This window comes from Triturus cristatus, chromosome 6, assembly GCF_964204655.1.
Source record: "Triturus cristatus chromosome 6, aTriCri1.1, whole genome shotgun sequence".
NCBI lineage: Eukaryota > Metazoa > Chordata > Amphibia > Caudata > Salamandridae > Triturus > Triturus cristatus.
Genome location: NC_140589.1, coordinates 1,620,311,089 through 1,620,337,833, shown reverse-complemented (window position 1 = coordinate 1,620,337,833; position 26,745 = coordinate 1,620,311,089). Strand labels below are relative to the sequence as shown.

At 42.8% G+C, this 26,745-nt stretch overlaps 1 protein-coding gene across 2 annotated transcripts in view; it reads left to right on the top strand.

Annotated features, from left to right (window-relative positions):
* The window catches only part of PRKCE (protein kinase C epsilon), a 1,182,017-nt gene that overhangs the window by 318,908 nt on the left and 836,364 nt on the right, over positions 1–26,745 (top strand). For both annotated transcript variants that reach the window (XM_085612767.1, XM_085612766.1), the window contains exon 2: positions 15,007–15,073. In XM_085612767.1, coding sequence (XP_085468893.1) covers positions 15,007–15,073 — 67 coding nt within the window. The remainder of the gene's footprint in view (positions 1–15,006; positions 15,074–26,745) is intronic.

The window sequence follows — 26,745 nt, the reverse complement described above, 5'->3', positions numbered from 1 at the left end:
ACTGGTAAAACCTGAGCTTAACCCTAGTAGCACTGGCACAAAGCAGTAAGCCCAGAGAATTGGGAATTTAGTATTTAGTCAGCACCAAAATACAATGAAACTAAATAATTCAGTAAAATTCTCAAATCAATATAGGAAAAAGAAGATTAACCTAACAGTCAAAATTAGATATGGTGATCATGAGACATGACAAAAGCTCAGAGCTTTTTGTCCCACTTATGTAATCCAACCTCTGGAAAAGGTTTCTTAGTGGAAAGGCAAACCAAGAGAGAGGGACAAGGCACCAATGGGTACCCTACGATGTCACGACCACAGTACCTAAGATTTCGAAATTTGTCCCACTTTGTGCTTTTTGCCACACGGAACCGCAGAACTAGCTTATCTTACCTTATGCAGGCCATACTGGCGCCGAGATACCGCGGTTGGGCTGATTCGGGCACGTTGTCAAATTCATTATTTGATTCTTTTATTTATTCATTCATTCATTCATTAGTCTTGACCATAGCTTTCTGAATTGCCCACTGATATACTTTGACTTCTCACTGTAAGAAAAAAACAAGCATTGGCATAGCCAATAGGTCACGCCTTTGGGACCTTATAAGTGTGCTACTGGTAGCTGGCCAGTATCTACAATACCAGCTCACATGACTGTGGAATTACTTATTTACTCTGCTTAGGTCAAATCAGATCTCCATACACAAATTCTCTTAGACAAGCATCTTATTTCTGAACCCATCCAGCCGATCAATAAGACTCCAAGAGATTACTGTAATGAATTACAAACTGTCAGATCTCCCATCTTTATGATCTCCCCCGGTTGTGTGTCCTTTTCCTCCTCTTCTCAGGAGTACAAGGGCCTTCAGAATCTTTAACACCAATGCTGCAGCTTGCATGGGAAATTCTTTGGGAAAGCACAACAATGAAACCATATACAAAATTTATGACTACAGAGTAAACCATAATCGTTGGCTAGCTACAACATCTTCTTTGCATAGCTATCTTTCACACTTCTTGTGCTTAGAAATACGTCTTTCTCTAATTTTCCTTATATTCATGCTGAAAAAAAATGTTGAAAAATTGTCTGTTTTCCAAACACTTGATAATGCTGTGTGTGTTTCGCCGCATCTCTTGTCTGAGTTTGTAATATTATAAGAATTAGTATGCTTTAAACCGGTATTGATTGAAGACTGAGTTGGGAAATGGGGTACGAACCCAGCGTTTCGCGGTAATCACCAGTGTCAGTGGGAAGACAAGAAAAAGGTATTTTTAGAAATTGTGTATATTTGTTTTGTGTTTAAGCATAGATTATCGCCGTCAAAATAATAGCGGCCGTTTGTGTTCTTTGCGTTAATGGCCTGCAACATACCCCCACACTTGCTATATTAACCCCTTCAGTGCCACGCCCTTTCCCCCTCCTGTGCCGGACGTTGCAATAGTGGGTGGGGTTCATGACGAGATAGTCTCGTCATGGGCACAGCGCAACCGTGCTCCATGACGAGACTCTCTCGTCATGGGCACAGAAGAGGTTAATATTATTTTTTTCTCGTGTCCATTTGGGTTGAGCAGAGGGATGCATGTGTGTGTGTGTGTGTGTCTTTGTGTGTGTGTGTAGGGGGGCAGCACGTAGATGTGAGACTGCTGAGCTTTGCCTGTTTAATGTTATCGAAGCTGTGGATTGCATGATCTATTGTATCCCTTCCCTGTCACAAACTCATGCCAGCCCATAACATTCAATGTCTTTGAAACGTGAGTCTAGCTTCTGCTTTTTGTTGCATGGCCATTACGGGTAGAGGAAGATGGAAAACATACACGCCTGAGCCTATAGGACTTCCCGCAGTGCCGGTTAATCACTTGTGGATCATTTGAGACGTTTTTCGTTTATTCAGCTTTTCTGCTTGCATCAGTGTGTTCCTGCGAAAGAGGAACGAACGAGCGCTTGATCATGCCTTGAATTTTTTAAAACGATCTCACTCACCTTCAAGCAACAAGCCTGCGAGTGGTGCGCGAGGGGTGCGCGAGCGCGCGCGCGATCTGTTTTCAATTATCGCACCCGTGTCTGGGCACGATAATTCAAAACAGATGTGGTCTGTGCGGGTAACCGCACGCAATAGGCCGTGGGCAAAGCAAAGGTGGGACATGCGCCCGCCTTTGCCCAATTGCGTGCTGTCTTTGTTAAAAAGACGCACGCAAAGGCCAATAGCCTGGGACAAAACCAAAAGCACACGCATGAGTGTGTGCAAGCGTGTGGTGAGATTTCTAAAGCCCTTACATAAAGTCGAGCAGAGCAACGCATGCGTGCTGCGCTAGACTTGACCTAAAAATATATGCACATTTTTCTTAGATGACTGCTGCCCGCTTTCACCACTGATATCACCCACTTACACTACTGGCATTACCAAATGCCTGCATGCATATCCTTCAAACCAAGTGCTGCATGCAAACCTTTCTCTAGGAGCTTTGAGGATGTACTCTTCTTAAGAACATTTAAGAAAATATTAAGGTTTTCCACATTTCTATAATATTTCATGACACTGTTCATTTTGCCCGGCCCATGCACAGTGAGGGGCACATAGCTCCCTGTGATGAATTAGCTCATGAATGGAATGACTGATTTGAAGATCTCAAATACGTCACCTGAAGAGGAATCTTCACCTGGTGGAGACTAATGGAAGTGGAACTGAACAGGGCAGAGTCACCATGAGGCCAGAGCGTACTGGGGGTGACAAGACAGACACTTAGGGGTTGATTCGGACAGCCAGACTTGTGGCCGCGGCAGTCTTCCCACTGCCCTATTATGAGTTGGCTGGTGGGACCGCCACAGCCCTGCCGCAGCGGACAGGGAACAGCGGTTCCCTGGCAGTGTTGCAGCGGTGTAGGGCCTCCATGGGCTTGGCAGGGCCCCTGCGGTCCTGCCAAGCATATATTAGGATTTTCCTGTTCTCCTCCAGGAAAACCCTGGTGGAGAGGAAGCAAAGGGGGCCCTGCAGTGGCCCTTGTGCCTCTGTGTCCTGCGGATGCACACAGGGGGGCACAATGTGTGCCCCCTTGTATGCATGCACACCAGATCCTACACGGCATGGACGTTTCACTCCATGCCATGCAGGAACTGTTTTTGACATTCCCGTTGCGGTGCCATTTTTTAGAAGCACCACCGTGGGAACGCCCAAAAAAAGCTTGCCTGAGAGGAGGAAACTCCTAATCTGGCAGGCGGCCTCACTAACGGTTGGGCGGTGTGGCGATTGGTGGACCCAGTGCCCCACCGCCAAACTTGTAACCAGGTGCTTAGTGGTCAATTCATCATCAAAGTGGTGCCTGCAGTATAAAGAGATTAACAAGGCATGAAAGACTGCTGCTAGACTTTGTGGAAGAGGCATGACCGTTATCAAGGGGGCTCTGCTGAAAACCTTTCTGGACCTCTGATGTAAGCTACCAGGAATATTGTAAAGGACTCCAAATAGGCACTAGACACACTCTGGAGATAGACACTGACTCCTAACAGTAAGTGCTAAAGATACTTACATGCTTCAGTCTATTTATTGTGGCCCCTGGCAGACAGATGCAGTGTCTGCACCCTTTGGTTTGCTCTGCTTCTTCAAGAGCTCGACAAATCACAGAATGCATTATTATGTCACGCGCTTACCAACCCACCCTGACTGCATGCATCCTAGGACAGTGGGATATTCTGAGCTCTCCACCTGTGGTGTCCTTTTCGCATCCTTGTCTGAGACTAAGGCCTGCCATTATGAGACATTTCTGATGCCTCATAGCCTGTGACAGACTTCATGGGCCAACCTACATCTGGCAGCTCAACTAACATATTCACTGTTGGCTGCTAGCCAGGAAAAAAATGGTGGCAAAAGTAGAACCAGGAGTGGTATTTATGAGGGAGACTTTAAATTCAGGGAGAATGTAGCCATTTTCCCAATTCATGCACGCGTGTCCTTTTTATATGTTTAGGCACAGGGTTAGGTCAAGGGCACGAACGTTTCTGTTTCGGTTCTGATGCCATTATATACAACTGGCAAAGGTTATAACATGGGATTATGTATTTTTTATGAAGCATGATTTGGATCAATCGTGGTTCTGCACTAATAATTGTTTTTAACTCTCTGTCATGCTTAGCATGGGAAGCTCCCGCCAAGTAAATTAAACTAACGTTTTTATAATTTACGTTTGTACCATAGGGTTGCTGGGTATTTGTAATGCAAAAAACGGGTGTGATAATCAAACATGAACGTCCCTTAAACCATGGGGGAGTCAGTTTACCACCCTCTGTAAACAAACGAAAATGCAGAACAACCATCTTGGACTTTTGTTGCTGAGAAATGCACATTTGACCGTCATTTTTTCAGTTTCACTGCTCAAACATACCTGGCAACCTGAGAATTTTATTTTTGCTGTGTGGGAATCTAAAGATATTCTTGAACACTTCCAGCCTCGACCCCCAGGCTCAGAAAGCCAAACTAACCATTACTCATTTGCTGTGTTTCATTGGCCAGAAAGAAGTCTAGGAAGTGGTATGATTTTTTTTTGTTTTTTACAAGAAAGACGGCATGTTTTTTGAAAACTGTTTTTGAAGTGCTGTGTTTTTAAAATAGCTCATAGACATTGAAACATAAACTTTTTTTTAGGAAGAATGTGAAGAAACATGACGTGGTAATAAGGGGCGTGAACAGGAGGGTCCCATGATAAAGAGCCTGAAGGTTTTATTTGGGGGTCTGTAAGTGTACTCACACACTCTGGAGCGGGAGAGGTAAAACCCAACTACTCCGACCTCCCCAAACTCAACTATAATACACACAGATCCGCTACTCCTCTGTGTGTATTATGCTCTGTAAGTGTAAACACTCTGAAATGAAAATCTATCTCAAGAGGGACAGGACGAGGCAGAATGATCTATGAGAGTGCTTGTGTGTGGAGAGAGAGTGAGAGTGAGTCAGTGGCAGCTCCTCCGCAGTGACAAGGGGAAAAATGAAACGATAATAACCAGGTTATCGTTTTATTTAGGTTACTACGGGCTGGGTTAGGGTGGGACAGAGCTGGTGGCTCAGGGTGGGAGGAGGAGTGGTCTGTGCACACTAAGTGCGCATGAATACTTGGCCGGCCGTTTTGGGCTGGACAAGAAGTCATGCGCACTTTGCATATTCCCCACCTTGTTGGGGAATATGCACAGGCTCCCTGTCCCGATCAGAGTGCCGATCCACGGCGCTCAGACCAATCACAACGCTGCATTGCAGTGTTGTGCTTGGCTCAGGGGAGCCTGTGTGCTGGGTGCTTCCTACAGCTCCTTCCGGACTGGAGTCAGGAAGAGCAGAGAAGTGGCCATCGGAAAAGGTTTTAAAAAAATATATTTTCAACACAACAGTTAATTGTTAATTCAATATACATTAAAAAAAATACTATTACCTTCCGTCCAAACCATTTTTATTGTTTTTTTAAAGTCCAATTTGTCACACTTCTAGGAGTGTGAGAGTTAGTAGTTGGTTTGGTACTGTCATTGGCAGCGCTTCAGGGGCAATGGAAGGAGCAAGCTGCAGTGGCCATCTGACGAGAGCCCTGGCACTTATTGTTTGCAAATTAAGCACTGATAGTAGTATGCAACCTTGCCAACTTTTCATAAGTGAAGTCATGTACCGCACTTAATTGTTCAGGAGATGAATACACCAAGCAGTATTTAGGAAGAAGCCCTAATTACATTTGCTTTTAACTATTATTTGAAAACATTGTTATCCATGTGTCGCTATTCTATATTACTGAGCTTTACAGGATATGGTTCTAGTCCCATTCATTTGTTGCCAAATTGCATGTTGAAAAATCATGACTCACAAAAGACACCAACAGTGAAAATGTGTCATATGCGTGCTACTATTTTTAGGCACATTGTCAATTACTAGGGGCCATTACTGGATTTGATAAGAATGGCCACAAAACGGCTAGTGCTTTTCAGTGCCTCTTGAAATCAGAAGCTGCCGCATGTGCGGAGCGGGTGCGCAATCACTGCTGATACAAAGCAATTTCACGAAGACTTCTTGTAGAAGCAGGTATTCCCTTATCACTGCACAAGCAGTAAACTCCATTTTATGGAGAACAAAATTAGTTACTGTGTGCAGAAATAAAACTGATGTTGAACTTGTAGGAAGACAGATTCACAGCCAGTGTTGTTAGACTCAGTGCATGCCGCCATTCTCCTGGCTGGATATTGGCAGAGACAATGAAAAAGCCAAAAGTAACGAGAAAGAAGAAGCTAGAGCATTAAAGCAACCAACCAATCAACCAATCAGGGTTTGTAAAGTGCCGCTACTCACCCGTGAGGGTCTCAAGGCACTGCAACAAAAGGGAAGAGAGACCACCATGCGATACAATGAAAACAAATAACGAGCGGCAAACGTGATGAACAATACATTTTTTCCTGTTTCTCTCTATTTTAAATCTAAAGAAGGCTGTGTTGTGTTTTTGAAGTGAGGGCAAAAGCAGTTCAAAAGAAGTAGTATTATGTTGTCCTTAAAATACCATCAACATGGAAGAAAGAAGGAACCAACGCAATGCAAAGCGCACCATCTGTTGAATTGTGGGAATGGATTGAGATTAAATGTATCTGATGAAAGTGACAAGCACCTCTGTGATGTGTGCTTCATGATAATTAAGCCTTGGATTTCACTAGGGAAAATGTTTTACCAATTGTATTTTTTTTTAAGCTGCTACCAACATTATTGATATTTCAAAATATATGTCTGTAACAAAGTTAATTTCTATTCGCATCATCAAAACTGTGTTCTCATAGCGCTGATATGAAAACATGACTTGTAGTCTGGCCTATTTCATCTAACCGATTGAGAGTAGAAGAATTTTGCTTAAATAAACAGTGTTTCTTTCTTTCCCTCACAATTGTACTAATTAAGTTTGTTTTACTACTAGCATGTGTAGGGGACCTTTGAGCACTGTGAGCTACTACTGACGGTGATTTATGTCGCCTAATACTTTGTGGGGGTCTATTTTCTGTAATGGTTTTCTTAGCCTAACTTTGAATAGTTGTTACGGCGACTGTTTGCTGATGTTAATTTTAGAGAAGAGACTTGTACGAATTTCTGCAACTACTCTTCATGAGGACTTTGGCTTCAATCTGATCCTATTACAAGGCTCCTTTAAATCTTGCTCTTTTCCAAAAGGACTCTTTATGGGTTCTGGTATGTTAGGATCTGCTTAGAGTAGAATAGGGATTCATTTTCTTTATGAAACATGCTGTAATTTACTTGATTGATTCTAACTATGACTTTTCTTGATATTTCTGCAAACAGATTTATCTAATTTACTAATTCGAATAAAAAGACAAAACAAATACTAAACTCTTATCGATTAAAAAAAGGTTTTCAAACTGATCCAAAATGTACATCATTGACTGAACTAAAATACTAAATTGATGATGTCTATTGAGATGTTTTTTTATTGATGCTCCATTCTAAAACGGTGGCAAAGATCCATTGCAGAGAAGAATATTTTGGTGTGGAAGTGGAGATCCCTATTGTGAATTACGGGTTAAAGTGAATTTTTTTAAAAAAATGTTTTCGCTTCAGCGTGTTTATCAATCAATGGAAGTGTGGCTTAACTGCATAAAAGGTTGGACTTGCAAATGCAAGTGTTGATTCGAAGAATCTGGATTTGCAGTGGTTTTTTTCACTACAGCAAATCATCTTACTCGTCGGGAAAAGTTTGATAACTTGTCTTGTTATACATAAATAAATCTATGTCACTGGAGGGGCGGAGGGGAGAATGTTATGGCTTTGAACACTGTTGTGCACACTTAAAGGTGAGCTGAGTGCTTATGTTCAAAACAGTAGTTGGCTCTGCACTTCACTATTGTAAGACAATCTTTGTCAGAACCTCAAAAAAGATTCTGTGATGATTGAGGAAAATTCTAAATTTTGCGTCATGAGAGGTGGCCACTTTAGATCACCATGAACACTTAAGCCAGACAACTTGCAGAATTTACTGGCTTCCTGTAGCAAAGTAACCTGGATAAATTCTAGCACTTTATTTCAACTTTGGCTGACCTTCAAACCCTATATTCCTGGAGACGTTTTAAGGTCCTTAGAGTATATATACAGCTCATGGTCACAAAGTATGTCAAGAAATGTCACGGTGCAAAAATGTTCAGGTCAGCAGTGCTCAGTGGTAACAATGAACTTCCGAAAGAACTGAGGGAGGTACATTTCTTGGTTGGTTGGGACAGGCTCACAACTCTGCTCTTATAGTTACTTCTGATGGGTCACGGTGGTATTGGGTCATTTTAAAAACGTTATGCCAACACCTGCATATCTTCACGGTTTGACACCTAATAACTTTCTATAATTATAATTATGGCAGAGTCAGAACCTTGTGTTTCTCAATTCGTTTACCAGTCTGTATCCACAGACAAATCTACTCCTGCAAAATGATGGAGTTAAAAAGATTTCAATGAGGATAAGGGCAGAGAACACACACATATCTTAAAGGATGTGGGGGATGGAGTTTCTCTGCCGAGAAAAATAATTTATTTCTGCTCAGATCTATCATAGGGGGATGAAGAGCTCAATATTTACAGAGGTGCTACACCAGTGCTCCTCCCAGAAGTAAACTGATTGACCATCCAAATAGGAGCAGTTCCACAAACGCCAGGTGGTCACAAGGTGGTAAAACCACGAGACCAGTGATACTGTTGCAGGGAGACGGGAAGGTCAGATTTTAATGCCCTCACACACCTGTGAGGGTGTCATGATTCATCATTGGGCACTCCTTGTCTGGCCGACGTTGCAATGCCTTACGGGCCTGGGGGCTCTTTGTCTGAGATCTTTAGACCTGAATATCCTGTTTTACGTGAATGCATGAGAGGGGGCTGAGCGAAATTGTATCAAGTGAAAAGGTGAAGTGTATCTAAAATAGACTCTGGAGCCCGAAAAAACGTATTTATGGGGTAAGGGTACCAGAACTAAGTCAAAACAGTGGTGCTGTCCTACGGTCACAATGTACCTAGACAGCTTTCAGCAAAGTGAGGTCGGCATGTTTCATGCCTTGATTGCCCAAACGGGCAGTCGGCGTTTCATCAGGACCAAGGGTAGTAAATTAGCGCCCCATGAGAGGCATTAGACCTCGTTTCTAATAGAAGATGGCCACTCAATATGTATAATACTGCACCAGAATGGTTGCAGCACACTGAGTCTACCCCAAGGTGAGTAGGAAAATACCCCTTAGGCAAGTTGGAGGGTCCCGAAAAAACTGCGGGGCGCTTCAAATGGTCTGGGGCGTTGCTGCGAGACCCGCCCTCCTCCGCCGATGCCTCCTGGTCCTGATGAAATGCCGACAGACCCTTTATTTCTGCATATATTCATGCTACACCAATTCTCTGCCCTCGAGATTCACGACAAAGCACATCTGGAAACCTTTATTGTGGCGCACATTGCAAGGGGCGAATGACTCTTACAGGCAGCAGTCGGCCTGACTGGAGAGGAACACCATGAGGACACGTGAAATCTGAGATGTCATCACATTTTCTTGTCATCGCGTTCTGCAAATACCGCAGCCTGCAGTAAATATTCACGCGGATTAAAATCCGCATGAGTAAGGGTGTAAGGGCGAGCCAGCTGGAGTCTTCATGAAAATGTACAGCTAAAGTAGATGTCCATCAGTACTTAAAGGGATTTTTATGAATCATATAAATGTTAAAAACGTATTCTAAACATAAGCGGAAATCTACGGATCGATTTGCGATTTTTAAAAAACGTTCTTGTGAATTTGCTCAATTGTGATTTAAGAGAAGGAGTCCTCTAATAAGCGCGCACTGTGGAAATCTAGTATTTTCATAGGCTTACCTCCCATGTGCAGCCCCTTCATGAGATCTTCCCCCTAAATGTGAGTGTGAGGAGACAGCTCTTTCACAGAAATACGAAATGCGTTCACCTCAGTTCATCCACAAATAAATATCATTTTCCTTTCTTGGGTTTTCTCGAGCCGCCTTCCTTCCACTGTAGAATTTATGGTTGAAATGGATGAGAGCTTACTTTGTTTTTGTTAAATGCAGTCGACTAAAATATTAAGACGAAGGGAATAAATGTCCGGCACTCTGCTAGCTTCTAAATGTTAATAAATGAAGTTGGAAAGGCTTGCCACAAACACAGTTTGGAGCTGAACGAGTCAGGATGACTTTGCATGAAGTAATTGGCATGATTAATACTCCACTTTTGAGAAAGCCATCCCATGCCAAGCCAAAGTGCGTGCCCAGAGCCATGCCTTTTAAAGGCATGTGTGCGGGACTGGTGGGGTGCTTCCCTGGGTAGGCCGGAGCACTGCCCATTACAACTGTGTGATAGGTTCTGTGCCACTCTATGCTGCACGTGCATGGAGTTTGTGCCACACTGCACGTGAAATGTCATGGAGAGGAGGTCTCTTGGCTACACAGAGAGGGCCTGCCTTAGCCACCTCATTGGCGCAATGTATGACATTTGTTAAACCTATTGCATTTTTAGGTGTAATTTGACAGCACCCCTTTGTGCATTACCTAGTGTTGGTCAATTCTATAAAATGAACGCAGAATGGGATTTGACTCCTCCCAGAGAAATATTCTCTCTCACCTCATGCTATTGGCTGTTTGGAGTATCATACCCGCCCCCTATGAAGAGCTGACATTGTAGTGCCTTTGGAACTATTTTGCATCCCAGAAGTACCCTGAATCATCAGACATTGAATTCTTTATCTCATTGTATCTGATAGCTGCATCACATACTAAAATGATCCTTGTTTTTTTTTAGTGCAGCAGTGTTTTTAATGTTTTACCCAGGAATCAAAATGCAAGCCAGATCTATTTGCTTTACCAATGCTTGCTTTTAGGATGCAGCACACATAACCTCTGGTTCTGTTGCAGTTTCTTTCATCACATTTCCAGTATGACATTATCTGGCCTTAAAACTGGGGATCAAGCATGCTTCCTACCATCATATGTAAAGTGAGTGGCGCTGTGGCGGCGGAGTGAGCACTGGTTTCAAACGTACATCACACAGGCAGTGCAGTAGTGGGTGTGGCGCCTGCAACAGAGATATTCCATATCAAATTCCAAACCACACTGTGGCGCAACTACTGTATTAAATGGCCCGCAATGGTAAGAACGGACGGACTTGCTAGATTCGAAGTAGATATTTGCTGAAGTTCTCTGAGGCCATTTTCCAAATTTTGTCAGTAGAGTCTTCCATATTCTTCTGAACACAATCATCCGCCAATGTGCACTCCAGCATGGACGTATCTTGAGCATCTAATGTGGCAGCGATACAGGTTGCATGATGTCTGGTGACCTGAAAAGCAAGTGCTATCTTCAACTTCTGGGAGGTTTTTCGGCGCAGAAATTAGTATCTGGAACATCATCGCACTCGCTGCTGTGATGTTCTTTTTGGGGTATCATTTTGTGATTGTGGTGGTTTTTCAAGTTCCATAGTTAAATCCACAAGTAACTTAATTAGGGCTCCCGGTTTTAGGATTTTTTTTTTTTTTGGGACATTTCAGTCTGAATGTATCCATATTTATTTTTTACTAATCTTATCTGTATTTATCCATATTCTATTGAGTTTTATGATAAAATGAAGCTGAAACTAGTATATTTCCACATTTATTTAACCAATAAATGGTACACTCTTACATGAATGCCTGTCTGGTTTCAATGACATGAACAACCACTGAGGATAAATCTAGATACTTATATGAAAACATGAGCATTTTAGTGCTAACTTTGTGCATATCTGCTGCTTTTTAATCCTCATTACTAAAATGTATTTCAGTTGTATCCCCCAAACCTGCCAAACCACACAGCTGTTGGCCTGGCAGTCATTTAGCCAGTGCTTAATTTGAAGGGGAAAAAATGCCAGGGCCCTTGTCAGGAGGCCACTACAGCTTGTGTCACCCATTGGCCCCGCCAGCATTATCAATGCCAGTACCAACATAACTACTAACCATCATACTCTTACAGGTGTGACAATTCAGGCTATTCCAGACCCCCAAAACTATAAGAATGGTTTGGCAGCAGGTATTAGTCATTTTTAGTTTATATTGAATAAATAAGCAACTCTTGTCGTTCTCATCTCTAAATTATATAGACAGCGCCACAATGTGGCAGACTGTTATAAGTGCAGGTGTTCACAATTATGTGCCAGTGCTGAGCATCAGAAACCACTGGCTTATATTAAGCACTGGAATTACTCAAAACACAACCTAATTTCCATTTTTGACCACATTTAAAAATGAATACAGACAGGAAAATAAATGGTTTTCTGTCTGTTTTTATCAGTAAAGATCAGTAAAAACTGAAAACTAGGAGCCTTAAACATAATTGATATCTAGGCACAGGTGTCGTCCTTATTTAATCACTCCATGAAGACATTTCATCCTGACTCCCCACAGAAAATATTGTCAACTCCCGCTCCCAATGACCCACCCACCTCATTTGTACGCTGTGTTCCTTGTCCATGACAAACTACTGGCTATACCATGGTCTACTTGACCTGCGCTTGTTCTACTTATAGCATCTTTCTTTGGGATGTCCAGCTTCTCATGTTTGCCAGAGGGTACGGAGGAGTGGGGTGGGGTGCCTCACTGTAGACCCTGGGGGTGAGGTGGTGTCGAGCGGGTGGGGTGCGGTTGGGGGGAGGACCGTCTGTCACAGCTGCTGCCCTCCTGCATCTTTGGTAATTGGAATTTGTAATTCCGAAGGCAGTGAAGGTTGATCAGCAGCGGCTACAAGGATGCACTGCGAGCGCTGGCTCGGGACTCCAGGCATGCTTCAAGAGAGGAGGGGGCAGGGCATCGCCAGAGTGGAATGCACTATCATCATCACACACCCTGGTTTCGCTGTCATCCTTTCTTTGATCTTTAAAGGTCCCTGGATGTCGACGGGTCCTTGGGCAGTGTGAACTGTGGTTTGCAGGCAGACAAGGACTTGCAATTGTTCACCACCACCATGAAAGATCCTCACTGCTTCCTCTTCTCGCATGATGAACAGCAGCATGGCACAGGTCCCAAAAGCGAGACCTATTGGCTATGCCAATGCTTGTTCTCAAATGACTTCCATTACAACATTTTTCCCCCACACAGAACTTAAACTCACTGACACATACCAGTGCCATATCCCCTTTTCTTCTTTCTTATTGCTTATTTTTTTCTCCTTCTCAACTTGTTCTGACACATCCACTATCTTTTCTAATCCAAGTAGCAGACTCACATGTTCACAGCTCAAATTAATTTCATACCTCCCTATACTAATTCACCACTAATCCTTTTTGGGTTCCGGAGTTGCGTGCTACTCGCCGAAAAGCGCTTTGATGAATCGTAATGGATAGTAAGCTCTATATAAATGAAATTACTATTACAATCTGTGTCAAGCCTCTCTCTCTCTACTGCTCTAATTCCCCTGGCAGACCTGTGCTCAGCCACTTGAAGTCAGAACTCAAATGTGTCCAACCCTACAGGCCAGTCATCCTGTGACATTGCCTATTTCCACCATGCATCAGCTGCAGGATTTCATTCCGTTGACCATGCCATCTCGACTCACAACCTCCTTCGCCACCCCTTGCCATTACCGTTTTCCCCTCTTTACTGCTCTTGGCCTTATTGTGCTTTTGCGGCTCACATTTGGGTATCCCCATACTCCCTACAGTCAAGTTTTTTAGTTTTTTTTAAATGTACACCACTGAGTCATATGTTTCTAGGCGCTTACTGCTGCTGTTAAATCTTGTAATGAGCTACATTTTCCAGCTTAGTGCATGCATTGGCAAGATCCTTCAGTCTGGGTTCAATGTGCTAGCTGGGTTAGCATATTAGAGTGAGACACAAGGGAGAGAGACAGCAAGAATAAGGATAAAAGTAAACAGAAAGGGCTATAGAAGCAAAGTAGTCCCTCATGTGGTGCAAAGCAAGTACTAGAGTGGTAAGAATTCCACAATTTTGTGTCACAAGGGTTGAAAGCATCAGTCTCCTTGGCCAATGATGTTGGTTCATGGAACAAGCTATATGTTTCAATTTAGTAAGTGAATATTTCTCTTAGTCTGCTATTTTTAAAATGTTTTCTTCTAGGTGGAAATCCAAGCATCTAATTTAAAAGGGAATGTAAGCCTTCACTAGAAGCTAATGAGGGGATCTCAACATGACAGACATGGTTTATGGCTTGGGGAAGCCTTTGATAAGTCTTCTTGCCACATTTTGAACTTTTGTAGTCCATTCATTTGATCCGGGAGCGTGAAAGCTGGTGGAAGTAACATACAGAAGCCTACTCGGGGCTGTGACTAAAAATGGATGGCGTCAAGGACTTCATGTGTTTCTCAAGTAGGACCCAATAATAAATGCCAAGTTTTACTACCATCCAATAGCGTACTGCTTTGAAACATCTTTGATTCTCTTTCCTCAAGAACCTGGGCTGTTCTTGAGTCTGTATTTATGTGTTCGTTCATATTTGTTTTACTCTATGGAAGTTATTTATAAGTAGGATGTTTTTTGGAGCCTACTTCTCAGTATCATGCACAGGTACACTACTTTCTAAGATAGTGAACTCTCATAGTGTATGCATTATTTGAAGGTTCAAGTGGATTAAACTGTTTTGATCCTTATTTGCAGAAGTAGTATGCTTCTATGTATGTATGTATGAGTTGGTATTTGCAGAGCATGAACCTAGCTCAAGAACAACTTGGCACCAAACAGGGGACATAGCCCCCAAGAAGATACAATTATTGGGGGAAGATAAACTCCAAGGTCAGGGTAGTGCTCCGTGAAGAGGTGTGCCTTCAGCCTCTTTCTAAATTGTAGGTGACTTGGTTCTGATCTGATGTTAATGGTGATGCTGTTCCAGGTCCTGGGTTCTTCTTTTTTACAACTGCAGTAACTCGGTTGATGATGCATAAACACATGTTACTTAAGGGGAAATGTTTCATCTATTGGAAGAATGGTTGGGAAAATGTACAATGGAGCTGCTGGATTTAAGTGTGTGTTTTCTTTCAATTTCAGATTGATTTGGAGCCAGAAGGAAGAGTATACGTAGTGATTGATCTTTCCGGCTCATCAGGTGAAGAAGGTAACATTTCTCTGTTTTTCACCTTTTGCTTTTTGTGGAACTAAAAATATGTATGGAACACAAACACAATGTATCTGATCTCTATAGTAAAAACTCTTCAATCCAAAAATCAAAGGTTTTTGAGCAGCTGAGCACATAAGACCAAGTTTGTCGCTGTGATTTAATTCTTATGTGTGTGTTCCGAAACAAAGTATCTGACATGTATTACCCAGAAATCAGTGGCCACAGAACCAGTATGGAAATGTGACTCATGCCTTCAAAGCTACAGTGGCTATTCTACAATATCATTTTACAGCACAACCACGATTTGTTACCAGAGCAAATGAAGGGAGTGGCATTTTTTTAAAGTACCACATGTTATGGGCACATAGTTGACAAATTACAGACCAACTAAGTAGCAGTATGTACAACTAATGTGGAATAATTTCTGATGTTGGGTGTTCCTTTTTTCGTTATCTCAAATTTTAGAGACATCCTGTATTCTCTCAGGTGAGTGCAAGGGTAGATACTTCAATATGCAAATTCATCAGCAAGTTTGTGGACCAACTTGTACAATGGTAGATCTTCTCAAACCACATACATTTCTTGCAATTTGAAGATGGCTTGGTGAGAGCAACATTTTCTATAGGAGTGAAAACTGAAACCCCTTATCAGGGACCTTGTAACCTAGATTTTGATGGGGCCATTGCTCAGTGAAATGGTAAGAGGGGCAGAAGACTCTACTCTGGGGGGTAGGTACAACATATTTGGGTACTTCCACCCTTCCTGTACTTGCAGTGCAGCTCTCTGTGGTGCAGAATGTGCAGTTCTGTGGTTGTGCATTTGTTTTCAGGCCACCATACTAATTGTTCAATTTCACCTGTCTGCGTTGCAATCTAAAAGAGGGCTGTGGATGTTGGGGCTGTTCGAAACCCGTTTTAAGAATATATAGAGACTCTGAGCATATTATGTATACTACACATTGCTCCTGTTTATGCTGGTGTGAACTCTGCTTGTGTGTTCTTGTTACTGACTAAGACGTGCATCTGATTACTAAAGAAACTGCCCTTTTCTCACTGCATTGAGTGTCTCTGGATGCACATGCGCTGGAAAGTTAGCAGAGGAGCACAGAGCACTGGCTCAAAATTCCATTTGATGTTGCTTTTGCAGGTGGACACCCTAATATGTTGAAGATGGCAAATGAGACGGCACTCACCCTCGCGGCATTGTTCAGAGCCCCATAGAGAGCTTGGGATACTGTGTGCCCTTATTAATGTCTTTCCAGCTGCAACCCTCTCTGCCTTTGGAGAGTGGCGATAGACACTCCATGCCTCCTTCCTTAGGCTATCAAATACACCAAAAGTGATGGGAGGAACGCTTGCAAATTTTCCGACCACTGGAATATGGTCCGGTAGCATTCCAACACATGTTCTTTTGCTCACCATGCCGCCTTAGTTTGGACCCAGCCATATGCAGAGTTGTAGAGTTTGCTTAGCATCTTCCCGTAGTTCTCGCGAGAATAGTACAACTATGCCGTGTAGTTGGCAGAGTTTTCAGCATGCGGCTGTGCACTTAAAAATGTTGACTTCTGCAGCCCTGGTGAGATCCGCGAGGACAAAATATTGTTGACATCTACCCAGTTTCAATCTTATGAGGAAGGCGAATTATAACGTTAACTCTCAATAAAATAGCACATTTATTTTCAGCGCCTACAAGCACTTGTGCGGAAGTATGGCTCTCTGGAGACAACAGTGTCAGCTTGCAAGAAAAAACAACTACACAAGTGCGAAATTGAGAAAATCCCCAATTATTGACAGGCCAGTAATCTGGAACTACATATGCCTGGCCTAAAGTCCTCCTACAGATGTTCTAATACCCTCATTTTAAGTAAAGTACAGTGAGGCTACACAGAGTATGTCTTGGAACTGTGTACGTCCGCTTTTCATGCCTGCTTTGTCTTGCTTTTTCCTGCACGGTTTCTCATGCAAATAAGAAGGACGCTGTGCTATATTCTTGCTTGCCTCGCCTCATTGAGTCGCTGGAGGCACCTGTCCTCAGACACCGAGCGGGAAAACCCCTCAGTGCAAGCAGCGCTGAGACTGCCGAGGTGTTTTCCACCAGTCAGCAAACACAAGAGGGTATTTGAACGTGGTGGGAGGGTGGGGGACATAATACAAATAATAAAGTGATCACTATATATATAATATAATCATGCAAATAATAATACAAGTAATTCCATGTTGTCTCATACAGCTCACATGCCTTTCTAGGCGCTGTAAATAAGGGCTATAAAGCTCACATGCCTTTCTTGGCGCTGTAAATAAGCGCTATAAATAACTTGTGCCATATTTTCAAGGCCTAGCAATTTGAATAGCTTCTCGGGCAATGATGGGGGCGGGGCTCTTGATATGCGCCCTCACTAACTTTATCTGTGCGACAAATTGAACATATCCTCTCCCCTGCCGAGGAGCAAACGCTGAGCAATCAATGCCAACAATGAACACTTTCACATGGGTGGTTGAAAAGTGCCTTGTGGGGTGCTGTGAGGGCACAAAGGGCGCGCAGTACAATGGCCGAGGCTGCATGACGCCATATTCTCACTCAATTAAGGACTAGCCTTTTCAGCGGGGATTAGTACCCGTTTAAAGGGCTCACTTGTATTTCAGCGGTGGGGATGAAGTAAGCCGCGCGGCGCATTGCTTAGCGAACGTGATTGATTGTGACCGGGGACGGGTTGTTTGCTGGTGGCTCTGTGCTTTTATTTTTAGCGGTACAGTTCGAAAGCGAGGCATATGCTCTGTGCAGCAGCGAGCACCACCTCGCCTCGTCGGGCGCTAGTCCAAAACGGCAAGTGTTAATGCTGCGCTTTGAACCAGTGCCACAGAGCAGTAAACGCGTCAGGGGTGTTTTGTTCTTGGGATTTTTTTTTCTGATTATGATTTCAGAGCGTTTTGGAAAGGAATTGTGCTCCCTGTTGTCGTCGCTGTTTTCTCGACGAGAAGTAGCGTGTTGTGCCAGGGGGGCGGGGCACGCGCGCCCGCAGATCTCGCGTGGCTGGCGAGCAGATGGCGGGAAGCGGAGTGTGGCTCGCGAAGCTGTTTTTTGCAGTGATTGTATTTCACTAACTAGTGACGACAATATGGAACCGCATGGGAGATATATATATGGTGGCTTTGTAAATGTCTATCTAGCAGAATAAATTGTCTCTTAAGAGCTTACCCAATAATAAGCAGCTATGATCCCAGAATCATATTTATTGGGTCTTTGACGAATATTTTCAGACACGTATAGAGGCTGTCTCTGCTTCTGCCCGCAATTATTTTACGACTTTCTTTTACTCTGCACAGGGGGAATAGGATGCTCTGTGCAATTGCACATTTTTGGATCCACAGGTGAAAAGTGCTTCTTCAGGGAGAAACTCCTTCCCCTGCAGCCCAGCAAATTTTAGAATTATTTATACATGTTCCCACCATGTAAAAAGAGATTTACACTGACCAGTTGCTCAAGTAAAAACCCTAGTTTCCAGGGTGGGAAGTGAAATGAGAAGTTTCTCTATGACCAGGAAAGTACATGTATGTGTGGGTGTTCCCAAACTTCCTTAGAATGCCCTTTTTCCCACTCCTTGACTGGGATTTATACCTGTCAGGAATCCCCTTTTAAATTCATGACGGGTGTAAAAAAAAGGTAAATTTGATTGTAAACTTACATTTACGACCAAATTTACCTTTGTGAGTGGGGCCATTTTCTCAATTTATACCTAAATAAGTTTGCCCAGTTCCTTCATGATTGTGAAGGGCAGCTGGATAACTTAACGTCATTATTTATTTATAAGTTTTATATAGCGCTAGCTAGACCCAAAGGTATCAGAGCACATTACATAAAAAGAAAGAAAATAGCAAAACGTAGCTTCACATAGGATGCATAAAATAAGAAGTCAACTAACATAGCTCGTGTATGATGCTCGACACAGAGATTCAAGATCAAGCCTAAAATAGAGATGAGGAGAGTAGTTGAGCAGGAAAGGTGTGATTACAGTATGCAGATTAATTTAGGACAGCTTAGATTAAATGAGTCATCAGTGAACAGATGTTCTAGTTCTTGTTTTTCACTTCTCAAACTGTTGTTAGCTGGCAGTGAGGTCCAGCTGGAACAAGTGAGCAAAATAAACATTGAATGCCGTACACTGGATCGTTATGAGGACCTACTCGCTGATTCTCTCAGTTTACTTACCTACGTATATGGAGACAACAGAAATTGGTTTTACACTGAGGCCTTATTTCGCCTTATAGGTTTACTCACCTACGAATCTGGAGACAACGGAAGTTGGTGTTACACTGAGGCCTTATGACATACCGTTTTTCACAAAAGGCCTGGGAATACTGGAGATACCCTTCATCACTAGTGACGCTCCTGCACGGCAGTCACTTTTGCTGCTCCTTTCTGGTGCTTTACGCATGCATCAGCATATGATTCTTTTTAACCTTGCCCTGAAGAAGCCCTCTTGAATGGCGAAACGTGTGGGCTGTATCCACAAGTACATAAAGGATTGTTTCAAATAAAGAGCTTGCATCGGAAACCAACAACACCTGAAAACGAACTCTTCATTCTGTGTCTTGAAACACTGTTGCTCTTTTGTGTTGCCTCTCATCAGCTTGTTGTTATAAAATGAGAAGTTGCCTAACATAGCTCGGTGTATGATGATCTAAGAGTTCTGCAGTGGCAACCCAGAATAGAAGAAGCAGAACATGATGGTCTGAAAATGATGTATGACTCTCTCTATTACGCATATAGAATCAATACTAAATAGCACAGTTTTAAACAAAGAACACAATAACAGACTCAGGCACATTTAGTTAAATTGGTTATTCTGTTAATACTCTAAAATCAATGCATAGAAGTATCAGTTTAAGCATTTCAGTCGAGAATCTTACAGCACGCAGAATGAAACCATACATTTGGTCAAAAATTCGAATCCAGACGAGGATGGTTCGAAAGGTTACAGATTCCTGTCATCATTAAAAGGCCAAGGATGGATTATTTACAGAATAAACTCACCGCAAATATAAATTACAGAATCCTCCCACCATCAAAAGCAGAGGATGGTTTTAAGATTCACATCAAATAGAAATTCCAGGTTCCAGTCACCATCAAGGGCAGAAGAATGGGCAGTTCTCTTAACTGCCTTCCAAAGGGTTTAAATAAAAGGGCAAAAGGATCAAGTTTAAAGTCCTCTAGGGGTGAGTCCATAACCTGTGCTAAAAGGAAAAGGCAAATCTCGTTGCTCATCAGAGAGTCAAAAAAAGTTCAGCAGACAAAGTCATTGGCAAAGGCAAAAACATGGAGCATAGAAAAATCTAGCTTGCTCGCCAAAGAAGAATTTACATCAATCTGCCAAAGGTAGCAGAATCAGCAAATTAATCCAAAAGCAAAAGTATGATTCTTTAAAGCATAAGTTTCTTTCCTTAGGGGAAAATTCGAGCATGTTCCGCAGTCAAAAAATGTGCTGCCATGCCCCTCCTTTGGAGGGGTCTCTCCTTTTATAAGCATTATGACGCTTCACATGGTCAGTCATTGCACCATAATGGTCAGATATCATGTGATTGGTCCTTCAGTCGTAAAGTACAGGATTCTGATACGCAGAAAATGAAGAAAAAAACTCCCACGCGACCTGTATTCCTTTTCTGTAGGCTCTGTAGAGCTCTATGCTCTGCCCATTACTAGAGTTGTCAGATCTTGCACACCATTATGCTGATGTTTTTCATTTTATTATATTTTTGAACGTATTCATAGTTTTTTAATTTTTCTGATTATACAAAAGTTAAAAGCGTATTTGTGAGACCACAAGAAATTCATTAGTAGAGATATTCAATTGTTACACATGGAAATACATCTGGTGATTGTTCTGATGTACTGTTAAATAATTGAAAACAATACATAAATGTTAAAATATTTCATATACCCCCTGAAGCGAACCACACAAACCATTCTGACCTCACACGTGACAGCACACTAACAAACTCTCATCTCGTACATGGCCTATCGAGCCACAATTACATACACCGGTGGTAGTCACGGAGAGAGCACTTCAAGAGATATCCGTGATCGTGTTGTAGACTGGGATTTTACAACAACCAGGCCAAGATTTTGATACTCGAGCAGGTTTTCGCATTCACGTCATGGGAAACAATTCCTCCTTCCGTCCTCATAGGTTAGTCGGCAAAGAAAAGGTTACATCATTGCAGACCATGAGGTCTGTATAAAGTTCAGGTTCTCACCAATTCACAATTCAGTGATCACTAGACAAATGTTGTCAGCTGTACTAAATGTGTCATATGCCGAACAGATAAAGCAACATTCCAGGACACATGAAAAGAATGTCCATTGAATTAGGCTATGCAATAATGCAGTTCAGCTTGGAAAAAGGCATTTAAACTACCATTTCATTAGCAGTTAAATATACTCTTAATTAGAATCAAACATAATGAATATATCAAGTTATTCATGTAAAGAAATAATAATTAAAGTGTCAATGTATTATCACATGAAAATGACTGAGGTTAACTATGGCCTATTACCACAAAGTTTCAATATTCATACATGTAAACTATTCTCAAAATTAATTTTGCTAAAATCGTTTTAGCTTTTATATAATCTTTATGATGTCTATTACTACTATTGAAATTATCTACTATGTAGCCAGTTCTCCTAACTTTTTTGCACCGCTTTCTTTTTATGATGCATTATAATGAAAGGCAATAGAAATGCTACGTCCCATAATTAGAATTGCATTATTTTGTCAGTAAAGGCATTATAAATCATTTATTTTATAAGTAACCTATTATAACTCCTTATTACTAAACATTGAAGTCTTTTTGTATTCGTCTTTTCTCTTTTTCTAAGTTTTTCAAGAATGCATTTATGGTGTTGTTTCTCATTTCTGTGTTGTTTTTCTCAATGTGTGCAAAGTGCACATTCAAGTTTCTGTGTCTAAATCAGTAATTATGTTATTTATAAATTTATTTGATTTTGGGCTCTTACAGCACAATGCTTTATGATAGTAAATGAAAGTCCATACCTCGATCATTGTACATAGTCCTAACATATTTATTCTATTTCATGATATTTTATAGTACAAACAAACCCCTAAGGGGTGGAGAGGTAGGGGGTGGGGTGTTAAAGTGATTTATATTGTGACATAAGAACATAGGATTTGACATGGTAGGAAAGTTATATATTTTTTTAAAGCAAAAAAATATAGTAATTAATATAACACAGCATTTATACATTTCTGTACATTCACAATAGGAGGTAGGTGAAGTGAGATGAAGAGGGACAGGGTAGAAGTGTCATTATCAAAAAGCACTGAAGAACAGTCTACCAACAAATCAGTACTTTTGCATGTGAATTTTATGTGCATTAGCGGTTGTGCTGCTCTTTTTTGATTTAAACTAAATCAAATAAAAGTAATTGTTCAGTCATTTAATTCATTCATTAATTCGTGTCATTATCAAAAAGCACAGAAGAATGGATAAAAGCGAAGGAGAAAAAAGTTGGTAATACTGGGTGAAGCAAACACAAGGAGATGATGGACGGAGTGCTGGAACTTTTCAAACACTCACCCCCAGTCACAGATCTGGGTTGAATCCATCATCATTCTTTAGCTCACTTTTCCACCCCTGTTCAGACACAGCTATATGCAAATCAGTCTTGACCCTGTGTCTCATGGGAACAGTCCACCCCGAACTGCCAAGCCATGTCTTCCCTGAACCGGAAACGAGCATCCTGGGACCGGTTTCAGGCACGACAGCCCTCTTCAGCCAGGCTAGCTTGAATCCAGTGGCAAAGTGAGCAAGGGACCCACATCTGGGCATACTCTGCCAACTTAGGGTGAACTAAGCAAACACAAGGAGATGATGGATGGAGCGCTGAAACTTTTCAGACACTCACCCCTAGCCACAGATCCATCATCGTTCTTTAGCTCACTTCGCCACCAAAAGCGTGGTGTAATGTTGAAGGGAAGCTTTATAGAGATATAGAAAGAAATGGCGTTGTTATGTCTGCAGGCACCATATATTCTCGCTTTCACCTCAGCAGTTTCCGCATGCTCACTGACATGAGATCGAATGTCAGGAGATTTAGTGCTTTGAGGGACCCAGAAAGCTATGGTAGGAAACTACTAGAAGGGGCTGCTGAACAGAGGCCGGGGGAGGAATTATGGGAAGAAATTTGGTAAAGAGATTATTACAGGATGACATGGAGACATTTGTTGATCCTGCAATGGTGATTAAATAAAGCCAATTATAATTCACACATAGGCAACATGGGTGTTTCATCGGGATAATGTAGTGCCAGAGAGCTATAACTGTTGCGCTGTGTCCTCTGCCTCTGGACTTTACTTCCGCTCATTAAAAACATTATATCCTCAATAGATGAAATGTTTAAACAATGTTTTAGACCTTCTACCAAGAGCCTTATCAGTTGTTATATGCTCTACCCTCCCCACAGGCAAAGATTCTCATATATATGCGTGGCTCCTACCCCACTAAATTTCGACTGGGCCTTGGGATGCTGTCCCTGAGGCCGAAATTGGTCTGGGGATTGGGGCCATGCGGCCCTTCCCCTTTGTGTAAGTAAAAAAAAAAAAAAGGATCCTAACTTTTTGGGCTTGGGGAATGCAAAGCAAGTGTGCTTCCTCTTGTATTCCATGTTGATAAACAATGTAAAATGCTTAATGGAGGTGACTGCATCCTTGATCTAGTGGAGCACATTCTGATCTGGGATAACTGTGACGAGGGATATCTTTCTTGTTGTTTCCAGGTGAGAGCAGAGCCCATGATTCTCCCTTTTAATTACCCTGAGTATGCAAATGTTCAAAATCCTCTCCCAGCACTGCCTGTTTTTCCACACCCTGTTTTCCTTAGTAGAATGCCAAGATTTTCCTGGCTTTTGCCACATTGATGGGCAGCTTAACAAAAGGCCCTTGAGCGCTTTTCCAGCCAATTCTGGTGACGCGTTATTGATGCAGAGAAATTCGAGAACATTTCCACCAAACAAAGAAACACTTACCTAATTTAGCTAAGGGGACTTGTGTAAGAAAGTGGCTCTGTATATACTGTTCCCAAATAGGTACAGTGTGCACAGAGTCCCCAGTCCCCAGAGGTTTGGCAGAGGCTAAAGTTAGATATAACCTTACTCTCTAAAGTGGTAGCTTGTTCGAGCAGTAAGGCAGTATCAGAGTACAGTGTAAAAGCATTTGTTGTACACACTCAGTCAGCAAATGGTCTCACACACTCAAGAACTGAACTCTAGGCCAATGGTTTTGTTTTAAATTATATGGTTGTTTTAGTTTAGAACCAACAATAGGTATCAAAATATACTTTCTCAGAATTAGATGCTTTAGTTAAATACTTTCAATAGGCAATAGACTTTTGAATGCAATAGTTACAGTTGTTGCAATAGGCAACACAATTCATACACAATTATAACATTGAGCTCAATGGGAATTTCTAAGTAAACGCAATTAATTACTTTTAGGATTACTTTTCTAAACACAGGACTGGATCCTAGATTCAGTCCTGGGACATTTCCTGGAAACACGTAAGTAAATACGTTTTGGTTACAGGTATGATTTTTAAGGAATATTATGGTATTTAAAAAGATGACACTTAGAAACTTTTTCACATAGAATCACCAATGTTATCCTATGGGATGAAATTCACTTAGCAGGTAAGTAGGGTTATCGTTACTTTTTCTTACTCAGTATTAGAATCTGGATCCAGCACTGTTACATCTCCTGTAAACAGTTGAAAGAAATCGTTTTTGTTACACAGGCGATTTTTAAGGAATATTTGTAAGTTTGAAAAATCGGCAAAAACCAGGCAATGTTATCCTATGGAGGAAAATCAAGTTATAGGTAAGTACCGTTGTAATTACTTTTCAGGGTCAGTGCTGGGCACCAAGATCCAGCACTGGGATCTCTCCTGATAACAGGTGAGTAATTTCGTTTTCGTTTTTCGGCTGATTTTAGGTGAATATTTTAAAGTTTCAAAACTCGACACTTAGAAGAATTTCCAATTGAAACCAGTCAATGTTAGCCTATGGAAGAAAAGTGAGTTATCGGCTTTTTGGTAAGTACTCGACTGGCATAGTTAAGGTTCTGGGCATAGACTCAGGGGTCTCCCAGGGTCAGGTAGGTACAGTCGTTAAACCCTCAGCGGCACTGGGGTAGCCAGGTGCAGAGAGAGTTAGGCCCAATGTTATCCTATGGCGGGCAGGAGGTCTTTGGTTGGTGGTTGCTGGCAAGCAGGCCACGTGGCTGTGGGAGCTGGGCTCCCGGTCACTTACTCAGGGCAAGTGGGGAAGTAGATTAGGATGGATGTTGCACTTCCAGGGGCACTCGGGCGGCTGGGTGCAGGGTGCTTTTGAGCCGTCGGGCGCTCAATGGTTTTCTGTGGAGAAGCTACAAGACGAACAAAGGCTGCAAGCTCGGGGCGAAGATTCTTCAGGTGCGAGCACCACTTTGAGAGGTAAGTTGGGAAGCTGTAGGTTAGGTAGGCACCCAGGAGCTGGGCACAGGGAGCCTCAGGGCGCCGGGTGCAGGGGTGTCCTTTCGCGTCAGGAAATCTTACCCTCAGCTGGTCGCGGTTGGGGAGTGTCTGGTGTTGAGGCTGCAGGCGTCGTCAGGAGCGTCGAGGAGGGTCCTTGGGTGCTGGATTTGGGGTCACAGTCGCCGGGGGGACGTCCTTGTGGTCTTTGTCCACTCCGGCACAGGCCAGGGTTGGCGGGTGCAGAGTGTGCTGGAGTCGCAGTTCCTGGCTGGTGCCAGGGTTCTGTTACTTGCTTTGAGCAGAACCACTGCTCGTGGGAGTCCCAGTCTTTTTAGAGTCACAAGGCAGCCAGGTCCTCCGGGGTTTTTGAGGTTGCTGTCCACTGGAGACGCCGGGTTTTAGCAGGAGCAGGTTCGAGGGTCGACAGGCCTGTAGGGCCGGGGCCAAATCAGTTGGTGTCTTCCTCTTGTTAGCAGCTGCAAGGCAGATCTTCTTTCTTGTTGTTCTTCCTGCTTGTTTTGGAATCGGGATCTGAGGAAGGAAGGTTCAGGGTGCCCATAAATACTAAATTTAGGGGCGTTACAGGTAGGTAAAGGGCAGGGACCAATGGGTCCCTTCCCTGGGGTGGGTACACCCCCAATCCTGCCACTCTCCAGTGGGAGGAGGCCGGAGCATAGTCCTGATTGGGCAGGGCTCCCCATCTTCAAGATGGCGAGAGCCCGGAGATGTGCTTCACCTCTCCTCCCCCACCGGAGGGGTGGGGTTGGCAGAGGCTGGCACACCCCCTTTCCTCCCTTGGGGTTTCCCGCCAGTCTTCCCGCCAGAGTGGGGGTCAGAACCGGCGGGGGCCAGTTGCTGAGTTCAGCAAATGACCTGGAGAAGCTCACAAAGGTGGCATGCCTTTGAAGCTTCCCAGCCCATCCTGGGGGAGGAGACCTAGCACCTCGCCCAGGATGTGCATTGTTGCAGGCCCAGGAGAGTGGATGGCTCTCTACCCAGGGGTTCAGCAACATGTCTGCTGTGTGGCAGCCTAGGCAGCCTCTCAGACAGGACGTGGATTGTAGGTTCGGTTCAGGGGGCAACTCCAAGTTGCCCTCTATCATGCATCTTACATTAAATCCCACACTGGCATAAGTGTGAGTTTAA